Genomic DNA, 15,446 nt, shown 5'->3' on the forward strand with positions numbered 1-15,446 from the left:
TTTACACTAAGTTAAACATTTCAAACATCTGTTCATATATTTAAATTTGAAAAGTAGAATTTTTCAAAATTAAATCGATATCATTAAGATAAGACTGAAACTATAAAATGTTTATGCTACAAAATATTCAATTATTACATTTAATAGAAATAATATCTAAGTATCACTCTATTTTAAACATTAAAAAAAAACATAAATTATAAAATAATTGGTAGAATACATGTTTTTTTTTTTATTAAATTAAAACCAAATATAAAAAGTAATTTTGAAAATTATGTGTTATTCAGTGTTTTAAAATGTAGTTATTATTCTGCTCAAATACCAAAAACCTGCAAATAATAAAAAAAATTATTATTTAAGTACATTTTACATAATAACCATTATAGTACATATTATTAAGATCTTATATTATTGTTTCAAAAATAAAATTTTTTTTTTCGATAAAAGTATAACACATTTAAAATCATTATGGATTTTTTAAAATGAAATTAAAAACATCTCATATTATTTGATTTTAAAACAGTTAGTTTGATTACAATAGATGAATACGAGAAGAACTATATTTACTTTTATCTATCGATGCGAGCACACAACCAAATGGCCCTTCAAGGTCTTAATCCAATTTGGGATAAGTACAAACATACAGTTTTAAATAATTTACATTACTATAACATACTTAACAATTTATTTTTTTATTTACCATAATTAATAATTGGTTACATATGTTAAACCTAATACAATGAATTGTACTAAATAATAAATAGTGCAGTGTGAAATATTACATATTCATTATTGTTGCTGTAGTCTGTAGGTAGATATTTTAAATGTTTTTCCAATTTTAGTACTCTTATAATATTTTTACTATTTTTACAAATACAAGGGATTATATTGTATTTTAGAAGCATATTGAGATACAATTTAAGTAAATATTTAATGATACACCAGATATGTTAAATTGTTTAATAACACTTGTAACATTTTAGATAGATGAATGACATTATTCTGATAATATTATTCACTTACAAAGTTTATAAATTTATTGTAGGCATATCTTACCAATTTAGGACACTAATAAATTTAATTTACTAAGTACTATCAATACAAAATAAGTGAGAAACAACTTTTAAGAGCCTATAAATAAAAATAGATATTTCTGTTCATAAGCTCTTAATAAAAGTAAATGCCTTAAAAAAAGTTGGTTTAAATATTTACCTTATTTATTTGTATATATATATGCAATATATTGATGGTGGTACAATATAATATTTATGCAACATAGTTGTAAGTATTTCGGTCTTCTGGTGTCCGTGCTAAATACTCTCTTTCGATTAAGCATTCGATACGTTTCTTAATAAGAACAGGTGAAGGCATAAACCTTGATCTTAATTGTTCAGTTACCTCCATAATAAGTGTATTGTGTGTTAACTTTTTACGAGCTTTCATAATGCGTACCAGTGCTGCTTCTATTTCATGTTTCCGATCTTCTTCAACTTTGTCTTTAGTCTTCCTCCGCTCTGGTTCGTTTTCTCCTTTGGTAGTAATTGACTGGATTTTAACACGATACAATTTAGAAGTATAAGACTCGTTGACAGAAAACTCATGATGGGGTTCAATCTCTTTTGTTTTGGGACTTTTCAACAACACCCTTTGGGATGGCTTTCCCATTGCTAAAGATTGTAATGCCCTAGTCAAATCTTTTTCATTGATGTCAGTTTCATTCATTATAGTTTCCATTGTTATCTTTTCGTAACTGTTAAACAGCATCAATATTGCCATTTGATAAGTTGATACTTGGAAAATATGCTTACGTACAGCCGAATTAGCATTATTCACACTGGTACCAGAGTTAGAAGACGTAGACACAACAGTACTACCACTTCCATTTGAACTTATTACAGACGTTGCACTATTCTCTCTACGGTTGTCATTAAAAATAGCAGTCAAATCTGCAGAACCTAATTGTGGCTGAAGTCGAAGTTGTCTACCATTATGTTTACCCAGATAAAAAGTTCTAAATTCTTCATACGCCAAACGTGCTATGCTTGGTACATTGCACTTTGGAGTAGTCGATGGTAAAGGCCAAAATCCAGTAGTTAGAACACGAACTGATAAATCAATATTATTACAATTAGATGACGGTGAATTGGACAGGTACAGTTTGAATGATTCCATAATGGTATTTGACAAAGACATGTCTTTAAACATACCTTCTAGTTTAGAAGTAAATTGACATCCACATTCAGTTTTTAATTTTGAGATCATATTCTTCTCATTATCATCACTTACAGACTTGTTCAACAACAATCTTTTAGCTAAATGTTGTTTGTAGTATGTTTCAAAAACATCCTTGTCCTGTAAAAATCGGAACAACACCATGGCTTTGTCTAGCACAGGTTCTAGATCATTTTCATCAATACCGCGCACTCCTTTTTTCAATTTGTCATCAATAAATAATGACATATATTCGGGGGACTTTGGGTTAAGATTTAGAAAATGTTCAAAATCCGAAGATATCGTTTGTTTAAACATTTTATCACTTGCAAACGAATTATTTAAAAAATAATCCAATTTGTCTTTGAGATCTAACAAGCTTTGTACATATGTGACGGGATTTAAATCAGTCTCGTCTTCTTTGACTAATGATCGACCTTCTTCTCGCAAGTACTTACTTAAACAGTCAGACATGGTTTTTAAACCGTCAGACAAATTGCTCAGTAGCTTATACATACAAGCCAGATCTTTTGTTCTCTGATTTTTTAACATAAAAACAAATCCAGAGTTTTCCATTTCGACAATAGTCTTCATATGTTTTTTAATTAGTTCTTCTTCGACTACTTGAATCACACGGCTTTCTGTAGAAACATCTAAGTAATTTTTAGCTCGTTCAGCTTCTTCATTTATCCGAGATTCAGCTTTTTTTATATAAATGGAAGCACTGTTTTCAGCCAAAAGCATTTGACTTTCAACATTGTAAAATTCGCTAGACTGAGCAAGGAATGGGCGTTCAAAATCTTCTTGATAAACTAATCTATTTTGAATACCTAATATCATAAGCATTTGACAGGCGTTTTTCAATGCAATACGGTCTATCACTTCACCGTTCCTTTCTTTCATCACCATGCTCAACAATGTCTCGCGTAAGTGATCTCGTATGCGGTCGTGCCGCACAATTATGTCACGAAATAGCACAAGTCCAAGATTGTAAACACTATCAACTTCGTTGTTCTTCACATACACCTTGTCCATGTACATTAAGATGTCTCTAATCATGACCATTGACGTTTGATGGTCTCTCCAACATTCGTCCAAGGTTTGCAGGAAGTTGTTGTTTAAAGCAATGAGAACGTCTTCTCGCACTTTAGTCTCCAAGTGCGCGGAAACCGTATCTCTCATGCCGTTGTATAAGCGTTCACCGTGCTTCAACAGTATCATTGTATATGCGTTGCGGTAAAGCTCTTCAAAGCTTAGACACGAGTTGTTTTTCTTGTGTATCTCCTGTATGGCATTTTTCAGCATTGCCCATGTGGTGTCGACAAACTTCTCGTCAGTGCGTGACGGAAACGCCTTGACACGCATGTTGCCCCTCTTCTTTGGTACAGTGCTGTTCATGATACTCGTGCGTCTCCTTCCCAGCGGATCACTACTCATAGTTGGCACGCAGTCACCATCAGTGCACGACGGTCGTCTGTCAAATGAAAATGGTTGAATGTATAAAAAAACATGACACACAAGTCGGAATACAAATGAATGATCTATAGCAGTAATTGGCAATGGTCTTTTGGGATATTCGTCTGGTGAAACTGAGGGGGGAGTGAGGGGGGTGAAAAATCAGAAACCGTGAAAAATACCCGTATGTACAAGACTCCGTTCTTCCTCTTCCGATCGAACGATTGGCGGATATCAACTATTATTTCTGGACAACTACAGCGGTCGAAGTCTGATAGCGCAGATCGTTTGGCCGTCACCTCGGTGGAATTTGCTAGGACGATGGTGTCTGAATGATCCCGTGGGGACAACGATTAACTAAAACTGATGCGGCGACATAGAGCGGCACATTTGATTCCGGACAATCGGACACTTTCACCACGAAATACAACAACGATCAGCCGGAAGAAAAACCTCTAGCATCATCATTTGAGCATTTGACGATGTTTCAAAACATCAGCATCAAAAACACACTACTATCAGTATAATACTGTACACATATATAATAATTGTTCTATTGTACAGTCGCCTACAGTGGTAGCGCAAATAATATTATATCGTATAAAATGTAGTGGGTATGTACACAATATTAATGTCTTTTCAGACACGATTTTTAATCGTTAGGTTATATGGGTTATCACAAGTTTTTTTTTTTTATTGTTCCATGAAAATTGTGGCTAAATTCGAATATTATCCTCGACGTGGTCACCGTCTAGAGCGGCCCCCGCACGACACTGACCGTGTATGCCGTATGGTGTATCGGATTTATTGAAAACATCAAAACCGTATAAATATTGACATCAATAATATTGATCGTGTACGAGGGGCGGCTCAACAAGCTCTGACTCTGAGACCAACTACCAGTGACCCGAGAGGTCGAGTGACGAGTACCACTAGGCCACTTTGAGTCTCTGCAGAAGATGGCTAAAAGGGACGTCCCCGGTAACCCAACTGTCCCCCCGACTACAATATCTACATTCTACACCAGTGGTTCCCAACCGTTTTGATACTGCGGACCACTTGCAGAATGTTCGATGCGTCACAGACAGACCCATAGAAACTATAGTTTAAAGGTCAATGGTCAGGGAACACATCAATTTATTGTAGACGTTATTTTTCCTATAAGCAAGAATCAACTGTTTTCACCATAGATAATAAAGAAATGGATAGGCCATGGCTATGCTTATCTCAAGTGTGGTCGTGATCCCGGAGGGGCGTGAAAGGAGAAGAAAACTGAGGCGAATTATCACATATTCGTTATCACTTATCAATTTATCATACATTATACTGATTACCGAATAATTTGATGAGTTGATCAATATTCAAAATTCTTAATTCATTATTCAATTTGTTTTTAGTTTTTGACATTCATTTTAAGAACTAAAAATTTAAAATGGTTCTAACATGTGTGTTTTGCAAAAATAATGCCCATCGTAATCCAGACCTATCTTTTCATAGGTATGTTTCTTATTTGGACACATTACATCCTTCACTTTTTAATATTATTTATCTTATGCTTATATATTTTTGTTTGCTGTTTTAGTTTCCCTAAAGATAGTGAACGAAAAAAAATTTGGCTACATAACTTGCGATTACAAAATGCAAAACCTTGGCACAGAATATGTTCAAATCATTTCAAAGTCAATGACTTCAGTAGTGACACTTTGAAGTTACGTATATTAAATACAAATGCTATACCACATTCAAACATAGACAAGCAGATATGTACAATAATTGAGACCGAGAATGATGAAAATGTATCTTTTAGCAATGGAGTTAAAGATGTTGAAAGTGACACTAATTTGACTCTTGAACATAATATTAGCTCACCAACAACTCCTGAGAGGTATTTCTACAACACTATATGCATATCATTTATTTGACATTATTTTTAAATTTAAATGTTTCAATAATATGGTTATTGAATTTAGAGAAAGTTTTGGAAATTACATTAGTTTGACTCTCAATCCAACTCATGAACAATCTTCTACTCCTAAATTGAATACTCCAAAAAGGTAATAAATTAACAACTAATTTTTTTTTTTTTTTTTAACAATTTTTAAATTTTATTTAACAGAAAATTAGATGTGGAAATGTTTAAGACATCTAAAAGATGCTTAAAGTACAGCAACTCTTCTCGGTTTGGAGATTTAAGTGAAAATGACTTTTTGACACCACGCAGAGCAAAAAGAAATCTTAAAGTTGTTAGATCTACTGTTTTAAGCTTAAGATCTAGGAATAAAGTGTTAGCTGCTAGTAATAAGCGCTTAAAAAATAAAGTTACATCCTTAAAAGGAATTATAAATAGTTTATCTGAAAAACGACTGTTATCAGACATTGCAGCTGAAAACCTCAAGGTAAAAGACAATAAACTGAATACAATTTTAAAAACCAAACCAAAACATAAATAAATTTCAAACTTCAGTTTAATTGTGTTTTGACATGTATTATGTATATGCAGGGTTTGGAACATTCATTCAAAAAGTGAATGCATTCACATTTACATTCATAGAGCTTAAAATTGAATGTATTCGCATCCAACATTCAATTTTTCAAAAAGAGTGAATTCATATTTGCATTCTTTTAAGAAAAGAATGCATTCTTAACCACATTCATGTAAAAAATATTTTATTTTATTTGAATAGAACATAATATATTAATTTATTTTTCGTGTTTAACAAGGCATTTTATATATTGCATGGACCATATCAATAATTAATAAACGACTTTGGTAGATATCTGATTTGATATAAAATAACATTTATTTTATATATCTATGAGTACTCTGTGATTGACGAGTGATATTCAATTGAATTCATTCATTCCAAACTCTGTGTATATGTCTTATGGCTGAGTGTCATTCTGTTAATTTGTGCAACACCGAGAGTGTTACTGTCGAGACGGTGAATGTTTATAGCAATCAGTTGTTATGTAGATATTTAAAAAAATAAAAAAATAAATATATACATTATATTTACTGTAGGTAAATTTTATTTACCTACAGTTTAATCCTTATCTCATATCCAATACCTAATCGACATCGACATTCTTATGTTAACTGTATTCAGTAGAAACAAGACATATACATGTACTGATGTATATGCAAGTAATGTAGATATAATATAGGTTTTTTTATTTCAAATACTTACAGGCTTTAGGTTCTGATATTCTTGAGCAAATTATTTGTGAAAATTTAAAAAAGAAAACTAGAGCACCATATTCCGAAGAAATTAAAAAGTTTTCAGTTACTCTTCAATACTACTCCCCAAAAGCTTATTTATATGTCCGTAAAAAGTTTAATAATTTATTGCCACACCCTAGAACATTAAGGCGATGGTTTATGGTAGTGAACGGACAACCAGGCTTTACAAAAGAGTCATTAGATACAATTAAAAATGTTGCTAGTAAAGAAACAATTTATTGTAATTTAGTCATTGATGAAATGAGTATTAGAAGACATATAGAAATGGATGCTCAACGAAATGTTTATGGCTATGTAAATTTAGGTGTACAATGTAATAATGTAGATGGAGATGAACAACCTGAAGCTAAAAATGCCTTAATGTTTTTAGTAGTTGGGATAAACGGCTATTGGAAACTGCCAATCGGTTATTTTTTTATTAATGGTTTGTCTGGCACAGAAAGGAGTAATCTTCTTGAAACAGCAATTGCCCTAATATCTGAAACAGGTGCTAATTTACACTCAGTGACATTTGACGGTGCTGCAGTAAATATGAGCATGGTTAAATCATTAGGAGCAAATTTTGATATTGATCACAAAATGGCATACATTTTAAATAAAACTACAAACGAACCAATATTTGTATTTTTAGATGCTGCACATATGCTAAAGTTGGTTCGTAACTCTTGGGGGGATAAAAAGTTTTTAAAAAATTCTAATGGAGAATCGGAATTTGTGGTTAAATACATTCAAAATGCTGAAAAGAAAATTATTAAATGGGAATATATTGAAAAATTGTACCAGTATGAATGTAAAAATGGTTTGCGAGCTGGAACAAAGCTAACATCTAGACACATTCAATACTTTGATGAAAAAATGAATGTTAGACTTGCAGCACAAACAATGAGTCAAAGTGTTGCAGATGCCTTAATTTTTTTAAAATCTTCTGAACCGGAGTTCTGTGACATAGATGCAACTGCAAAATTTATTATTTATATAAATAATGATTTTGATATTTTGAACAGTAGATCAAAATTTTCAAATAAACTTTTTAATAAACCAATATGTGCAGAAACAATAAATTTCTATAAAGAATTTATCAACAATTTTACTACTTATATTAAAGGTTTGGAATTCGTTGAATATAAAAAAGATGGACAACCTTGCATAACAAAAGTTTTAGAGTCTAATAGAAAAACAGGTTTTATGGGATTGATTATAGGTTTAATAAATTCAATACAATTAATTGAGTTCTTAATTCCAAAAAATTGTATGACATATCTGCTTACCTATAAGTTATCGCAAGACCATATAGAAACTACTTACATTTAGTGCTATAAGGAGTCGAGGAGGATATAATAATAACCCTACGTGTAGGCAATTTGCTGCAGCATACAAAAGGATTTTAGTTCATAATCAAGTAGTTGGCTCAGTTTATGGAAACTGCACAATATTAGACAATACAAAACATATGAGTGTTTCAGAACAATCAATCAATGAGACAAATATTGATTATGATTTTTTAGATGTAAGGGAGGTTGGATTATTTATTGAAAATGTAAGCTATTATGTAGCTGGTTTTGTGAGTAGAGCAATTGAAAAAAAAATTAACTGCGAAAACTGTAAAAAAATTTTGTATATAAATACATCTGATAGTAGTTCAAATAGAAGTCGGAAGTTGCTTAGTCAAAAGGACCGAGGAGGATTGTATAAGCCCAGTGATACTGTTATGAAAATATGCTTGGAAACGGAGAGAGTTTTTAGAAGCTATTATAATGTTAAAAATTACAAACAGTCAGTTTTGTTTTTAACTACTCAAGTTAAAATGAATTTATATCAATACAAGATAAGTTTCCAATTAAGTGGCTGTGATGATAATCATTCTATTGTTGATACACATAAAGATCAGTTAACTAAGTTAGTAATTCATAATATTTAGACATAAGGATGTTCCATGAAATAAGAAAACGAAATGACCAAACCAAAATAAGATCAAAGTATACCAAACTGATACTTTTCAAAAACCAATGACTGGCAATGAGGTATTAATCAGTGAACATATTATATTCTGTGATATTATGATATAATAAATAAATAATAATATTAAATACCTATTTTGTTTTTATTATAAAATTAATTTTTAAATTGTACTTTAATTCAAAATAATTAGGTTTAATAATTAATTCATTTTAGCTTATAATAATGATTAATATTTTTATAAAAAAAAAATCGCCTCACTTTGTTATCAGTCTTGGAACACCGATAAGAATCTGATGGCCTATCCATTTCTTTATTATCTATGGTTTTCACACATTTTAGGATTTAACTTATGAACAAACAAAAAACAATGAAATTCCTCATAGCAGGCATACAATAATGCTGATAATTGATTCATTTTCAGTGAAATTGTAGAAGTATTGACAATTCAGAGCAAATTATTATTAATCTATTCTTACGGCTAGTAAATGTATAAATCTTTGTTGTTACCATTAACCATCGGTAACAGGCATTGGAAAAAATATACAACACAAGTCATTTACTGCTAGTGTTTTCAATATCATAAATTCACAGGGCTCAAATATTTTTCCAACTTTCTGATATGAACACAGTTATTACTTATTACTTATTAGTAATACTAACATAAAGAATTGGTGTGTCAAGATTTACATAACTCGTTATGGAGTACATAAATATCGTATACACAAGACATAAACTAAGTGTGATTATCGAACTATTATAATATGTTTATACAATTTTTCAGACCAAGCATATTTTGAGCTAATAAATTCTAATAAGAGAAAAACTGCAATTAAAAAATACTTAATTCATTATAAGTTCATTGCCATTTTGACAAATTAAGTAATTACAAGTATATTTTATAATGGGGAACTTAGTGTGAATTGTTCAATTTCATAACACTGATGAAATCTTTCACTTATTTATATAAATAAATAAATGTTATTAACTTTTATAACGATAAAGTAATTAGTAGTTTTTAGTTTTTACCATATAGGAAATTGTATATAAGGAAAAGCCAGCAATAAAAAAATAAAATAAAATTAAGATGTGGAATTTATATACTTACTAACACATAGAAACAGAAATTTGTTTTAAAACATTGAACTAAACAATAGTTATTACTTTTTAAATTCCATTTGTCTTAAGTTTTACAATTTTACTTATGTTAAAAATAGACAATATAGTATAAGACAGTCCATTATATCATATTACATCATTGCTGTAACGGCTACCATTTGCAGTTTCTTCATCAGGTTCTTCTTTTTTAACCATATCTGGATCATAATCATCATGAGGACTGTTGTAACTATCATAGTCATTATTGTAACTGTCATAATTATTGTCATATTCTAAAAATAAAAAACATTTATAAGTAGGTAAAAGTTATAGACATTTTTTTACAATAGGTGCTAAAACATTATTTATTTATTTGTAGTTTAAATAAATGTTTGTAAAAAAAGTCTCCCAAAACAATCAATGTGTTTAAAATGAAAAAATAGAAAAATATATATCAACCATCGTCTTAAACATGTGATATTTAAAATTAAATTAAAGTGGGGAAACTACCATCAAAATTGAAGATCAGACATTTTTCTACTAGTCTTAAGGAATACAAAAAACACCATTATTCTTCATCTAAAATAAATATACTAACCATCAACAGGTTCTTGTTTAATATGAATTTTGTCATCACGTTCAGAATTGTCTTTATCATGTTTATCACGGCGATCTTTACTCCTGTAGAATATAAAATTAAGTTTGAGTTTCTAAAACTGCTACAAATTTAAAATGACACTTTACTTGTCTCGGCGATGATGATCTCTTTCTTTGCGATCCTTCTTACGTTCACGGTCCCTAGAACGACTGCGCTTTCTTTTTCTTTCACGATCATGATCTTTATCTCTAGATTTGGTAACGGGAACCTCCTCAACTTCATCATACTCTGCATCCCTAGCACCACGATCTCTGCTACGACGTCTCTTGCGTTCGCGAGAACGTCTATAATGAATTCACATATATTAATATAATTATAATAACTTATCGGCATAAATGCATTTCACTAGGCACCCATGTTCAAAATTTATTTTTATTTTTTATAATCCAGAGTATCTAAAATGCTTGTTAGGAAAATCTAAAAAGAACTTTAAATAAGCAATTTTAGTATTAAGCGCTCACACCTTAAAATTGGATTTACAGTCACTTTTCTAGGGTGTCTATGCATAAAAATGAAAGGGTTTTTTTTCGATTTGCGAAGTGAAGCGGCGAAAGAGCAAAGCTAGAAGTGCCAATCAACAAATAAACTTTTTAAATAACTAGAAAAATATATTTACTCTTTAATATGTATAGTAGGTTATGTATTAAAAGAATAATTTATTGATATAGACCACAGTCATGACTAAGCATTATTTGGATTGGACTTATTTTTCCTAGGGTTCCAAAAAAAAAATTGTAAAATAAAAAGGTGCCTGGAAAGTGTATTTGTTCCAACGTTGTATTGGATGTGGTACTAATTGTGTTACAATCCAGTACATAAAATTAATTATATTATTATTCTCAAAACTAGTTATAAAATAAGTATTTAAAAATGTAGGAATTAAATCAGACACCTAAGTAATTTAGTAATATAATTTCAATTAAAAATTAAACATTATTTTAAAATTTGAGTCAAATTATGTTGGTAACTTATTTAAAGATTGTTTTTTTAAAAGTTTAAACAATGTTAGACTTATAAAAAAAAATGACTAGCACAAGTTGTATTTTCAAAATTTAAAAAGTTTTGTTTAATAACACAATAAACATACACTTTACAATAAAAACAAAATTTAACTGTATAATGTCAGTTTTTTTAAATAATTTGTGGTCAATCACATTTAACACTTCATAGTTTTATAAATTGTTTTCAACAAATATGTGTAGATTATAAATATATTTAATACATACGACTTAGAACGATGACGTTTTCTTTCGCGGTCTCTACTACGAGGACGCCTTGGTTCACGTTCACGATCCCTATCACGGTCACGGTAATCACGTTCTCGGTCTCTTTCTGTAGTAACACTACGTCCGGAACGACTACCAGCCATTTCACGAGCATACCTTTCTCTTTCTCGTTCATTATCTTCCCTACCAGAATGTTTCAAATTGACTTCTGGTCCACCTCGTCTAGTACCACCTAATCCACCTCCTTCATAAATTAAAAAAAACCATTAATATTATATTATATTTTATACTTTTATAGTTATAAATTAGGTTAAAATGAATTTACCCAATCTTCTGGGAAGCCATCCTTTGACTGTGCGTGCTCTCTCAACATCCACCAACACTCTGCGTCCATCAATCTTTTTTCCATCAGCATGTTTATAAGCAGCTATAATAAATGTTATTGGGGGAAAACAATTAGAGTGAACTAAGACTTTATGTAAAAACTTTGATGTCCTTAAGAAAATTGAATACCCGTCCCAACTCAAATGAAAATGTATAACCAGTTATTGAAACTCTTGAATAAAATTGTAAACTGAAGAGTTGATAAGATAGCACAGATTGTATCTTTGAAATGTATTGAAACAAATTTAAAGTACATCGGCACCAAGACTTACCAACCTCAACAAAACAAGTCTAAATCTCGTAGAAAAAATTAGAAAATAATCAAATATTTAAGTACCTACCAATTATACTTATTTGCTATTCCCAGATTGTTTTTTTTAGCGCAGTTTGTAATGCCAAGTGAATCCAAAATTTGTCGATTTTTTTTACTTTACCTGGGACGCCAATACTTACAATGGGCGCAAAATTTTTTTTTTACCCAGTAAAATTAGGAATAAGAAGAATGTGTAAATGAAATAAAAATATCACGTTTTCTTCCACCAAATTCACATTATCTTACCTTTGCATATATTCATGCTCGAAAGAATAAAATAAAATGTAAAATATACTATTATTTAAACAAACAACATTACAGTTTACCATATTCTGTAATGTCACTAACATTACAGTTTACCATATTCTGTAATATCCCTAAGTTGTGTAATATCCCATGAGTTGTTTAATTTTTTTGTATATTAACTAATGTAAGTTGAAAGTATTATTCTCTTTAAAATTAAAAAATAAATAAATAACACTTGTTAACCAATAATTATGGGTTACTGAAGTAACTAATAAGTAATGTACATTTAAAAATGCATTGTACTTGAGAAAATTTTTGGAAACTGAAATGATGGGTTAATTTGTTTTGTAATTTGTATGTTGGGCTTACCACACATACAAACCTATTATCAACAAAGTCGTCTACGTATAATCACAGGGTCATTAAAGAAGCTCCAATCAGCGAGCTCTTCACAGTTCACTGCATCAAGAACAAAATACAATTATTAAAACTGTACCAGAATTTTTTTTTTTTAAATTTTGAATTTTAAAGATCAATGTTTTTATTTAAGTACGCGCAAGGGTTGATAGAAACCAAGTATTTAAAAAAAAATTTCAAAACTGGCGAGTATTCAGATCTTGAAATTTTGCAGAATTAGTTGAAATTAAGGAGTAAATTGATTGTACTAGCCACGCATATTTTGAAGGTTATAAAATTTCAGAATATTTTTTAAGGAACCAGTAATGAACATAATAAAAAGCAAACACACAATTATAATACTATATCTATTTGAGTATGGGTTGTTAATTTGTAATTATGTTAAGCAAAGTTGCATTTTTACTATCTAAGTTATAACTCATAATGTAATGAACATTTTCAAATAATTATAAAATTGGAAATTAAACGCTCAGGCATGTAGGCTGTAAACAACTATTTTTCAAAATATTCATAGGCCAGTAAAATCAATTTTGGTAGAATTTGACCTCAACAATCGCCATTTGAGACCACCAGGCCATTTTTTGAAAACAAAAAATAATTTTTATGTTAATTACTTACAATGCATATCACGTTCATATTCGTACTCAATGAAAGCATACCCTCTCGGTTTACCATCAATCTTATTATGTGTGACAACAATCTATATAAATGAAATGCAATGTTAAGATAATACAAAATACAAAAGGTTTAAATAAAATAATTTCAATAATTTACCTTTTTTATAGGACCATAAAGTTCAAATTCTCTTCGTAATTTTGATTCAGATGTATCATAATTCTAAAACGATCAATTGCATTAAAAACATTACCAATACATATATTTCACTAATTAATATATATAAAGATGTATAAGGGTAAACTGTAATTCTTTATTCGGTATACTGGTTGCTTTCTATTGGTAAAGTTAGTTATGTGACCTCTATGTCCCATAAAACTGGCCACCGTCAATAATATTGAATGATAAAGTAACATTTATAGTAATTATTAATATTAGTGAATCATTCAACTATGTTAAGGCTGATAGTGAATCAAATCACAAATTACAATATTTAGTGTAGTGTTGTGATAATTTTGTAAGATTAATATTCTGTTTGTCAGTAAGTTTATGAGAGAAAATGTATTGTTATTTGATATTTTTAATAACGAAGGAGCAATGGTCAATTATTTGAAAAATAGAAGTTTGCTTCTGTTTGCTAAATTAAAAATTGTATTTATTTATTTATATGCATCTGTCTATCTAGTAATTTATATGTACATAAATATTTTTGTATGATTAAAGTTACGTAAGTATTAAATTATAAAAGTTTCTAGGGGTTAAAAAGAAATGTAGGCTATTGTAACTTTGCTTAAGAACCAGAGCCAAATAGTATAAGAATAAAAAATTATACCTTCTGTATAAACAACAAAATTACTTACAATTCTAGCAACAAATAATGTTTTAAATGGATCTGTTGTAGCATTTGCAACTGAATGCGGTTCCCCTGAAACGGAACAAGAACAAATGATAATTCACACTCCACATGTGCCATATAAACAAAGACAGTGTCAATGTGGTGCTTACATAGAGCAATTTCTTGTTCTAACTTGTACGCAACCTGTTCGGCCTTCTCACGACGACGGCGCTCTAGTCGTTCTTCTCGGGTTTCAATTTTTGTTGGAGGAGGCGTGTCTTCGGGATCCTGTGGAGCAACAACAAGACAAGATCATAAAAGGTATATTACGTAGGTGTGAAGAACAAACACTGGAGAGTCTCAACTTAACGTAATTATTAAGTTCGGCCATACTCACTTCAAACAAATCCATAAAACTCCCAACGCCCAGATAGCCACGGGTCTTCTTCTCGTGCGGCAGTTTGGCGACCGGCGGCAGGTAAGGGACTGGGTCCCTCGGCGCGAAAAGCGCCAGCAAATTGGGCGGCAGGAATTGAGTCATTGTGAGCTATGCTTATGCGCCTATTAAGTTCTGGCTTGACGCGGAGTACACACAAACAGAAAAACTGAACACATTCACAATTAACAATTAACAACGATAAAAACGACTATTTAGCGATTTACCCTTTAGTAATTAGTATTTAGTACACACTACGCCGCGTCCCTGCGTCCAACGCTGTCGAATTCGAAGAAGTTATAATAACAAAAATGGTCGACCATTTTAATCAAAAGTCATGGAACAAAAGACACGG

The 15,446-nt window shown here is 30.5% G+C and overlaps 3 protein-coding genes across 6 annotated transcripts; 1 reads left to right on the forward strand and 2 right to left on the reverse strand.

Annotated features, from left to right (window-relative positions):
* Positions 1–235: 235 nt before the first annotated feature.
* LOC111042544 (cullin-3-B-like) lies at positions 236–4,278 on the reverse strand. Of its 2 annotated transcripts, XM_022327186.1 has the most exons (3): positions 3,849–4,278; positions 1,213–3,685; positions 236–329 (listed from the first exon to the last, which is right to left on the reverse strand). In XM_022327186.1, the coding sequence occupies exon 2, from the start codon at positions 3,646–3,648 to the stop codon at positions 1,267–1,269; it is 2,382 nt and encodes a 793-aa protein (XP_022182878.1). In that variant the 5' UTR covers positions 3,649–3,685; positions 3,849–4,278; the 3' UTR covers positions 236–329; positions 1,213–1,266. The 2 variants fall into 2 exon arrangements, with proteins under 2 accessions (XP_022182878.1, XP_022182886.1); XM_022327194.1 differs by lacking the exon at positions 3,849–4,278 and having other exon boundaries at positions 1,213–3,839.
* Positions 4,279–5,001: 723 nt separating this feature from the next.
* Positions 5,002–6,453, forward strand: LOC111042555. 2 transcript variants are annotated; one of them, XM_022327213.1, is made up of 5 exons: positions 5,002–5,163; positions 5,249–5,551; positions 5,637–5,720; positions 5,783–6,062; positions 6,167–6,453. In XM_022327213.1, the coding sequence occupies exons 1-5, from the start codon at positions 5,099–5,101 to the stop codon at positions 6,191–6,193; spliced, it is 759 nt and encodes a 252-aa protein (XP_022182905.1). In that variant the 5' UTR covers positions 5,002–5,098; the 3' UTR covers positions 6,194–6,453. The 2 variants fall into 2 exon arrangements, with proteins under 2 accessions (XP_022182905.1, XP_022182896.1); XM_022327204.1 differs by having other exon boundaries at positions 5,783–6,453.
* A 3,487-nt stretch (positions 6,454–9,940) lies between these two features.
* LOC111026307 (U1 small nuclear ribonucleoprotein 70 kDa) lies at positions 9,941–15,412 on the reverse strand. 2 transcript variants are annotated; one of them, XM_022304372.1, is made up of 11 exons: positions 15,319–15,412; positions 15,053–15,260; positions 14,826–14,943; positions 14,681–14,745; positions 13,980–14,042; positions 13,824–13,905; positions 12,171–12,272; positions 11,846–12,089; positions 10,706–10,903; positions 10,560–10,642; positions 9,941–10,254 (listed from the first exon to the last, which is right to left on the reverse strand). In XM_022304372.1, the coding sequence occupies exons 2-11, from the start codon at positions 15,194–15,196 to the stop codon at positions 10,109–10,111; spliced, it is 1,245 nt and encodes a 414-aa protein (XP_022160064.1). In that variant the 5' UTR covers positions 15,197–15,260; positions 15,319–15,412; the 3' UTR covers positions 9,941–10,108. The 2 variants fall into 2 exon arrangements, with proteins under 2 accessions (XP_022160064.1, XP_022160056.1); XM_022304364.1 differs by having other exon boundaries at positions 15,053–15,376.
* Between the last annotated feature and the right edge of the window lie 34 nt (positions 15,413–15,446).

Source organism: Myzus persicae, unplaced genomic scaffold, assembly GCF_001856785.1.
Source record: "Myzus persicae strain clone G006 unplaced genomic scaffold, MPER_G0061.0, whole genome shotgun sequence".
NCBI classification, from domain to species: Eukaryota; Metazoa; Arthropoda; class Insecta; order Hemiptera; family Aphididae; genus Myzus; species Myzus persicae.

Excerpts from the sequence above, each read along its gene's own strand:
- LOC111042555 (XM_022327204.1), top strand. The coding sequence starts at position 5,099 with ATGGTTCTAACATGTGTGTTTTGCAAAAATAATGCCCATCGTAATCCA. Across the intron at positions 5,164-5,248 it reads CCAGACCTATCTTTTCATAG|TTTCCCTAAAGATAGTGAAC; the intron begins GTATGTTTCTTA and ends TTGCTGTTTTAG. Across the intron at positions 5,552-5,636 it reads TCACCAACAACTCCTGAGAG|AGAAAGTTTTGGAAATTACA; the intron begins GTATTTCTACAA and ends TATTGAATTTAG.
- LOC111026307 (XM_022304372.1), bottom strand. The coding sequence starts at position 15,196 with ATGACTCAATTCCTGCCGCCCAATTTGCTGGCGCTTTTCGCGCCGAGG. Across the intron at positions 14,746-14,825 it reads AGAACAAGAAATTGCTCTAT|GGGAACCGCATTCAGTTGCA; the intron begins GTAAGCACCACA and ends GTTCCGTTTCAG. Across the intron at positions 10,255-10,559 it reads TAAACAAGAACCTGTTGATG|AATATGACAATAATTATGAC; the intron begins GTTAGTATATTT and ends TTTTATTTTTAG.
- LOC111042544 (XM_022327186.1), bottom strand. The coding sequence starts at position 3,648 with ATGAGTAGTGATCCGCTGGGAAGGAGACGCACGAGTATCATGAACAGC.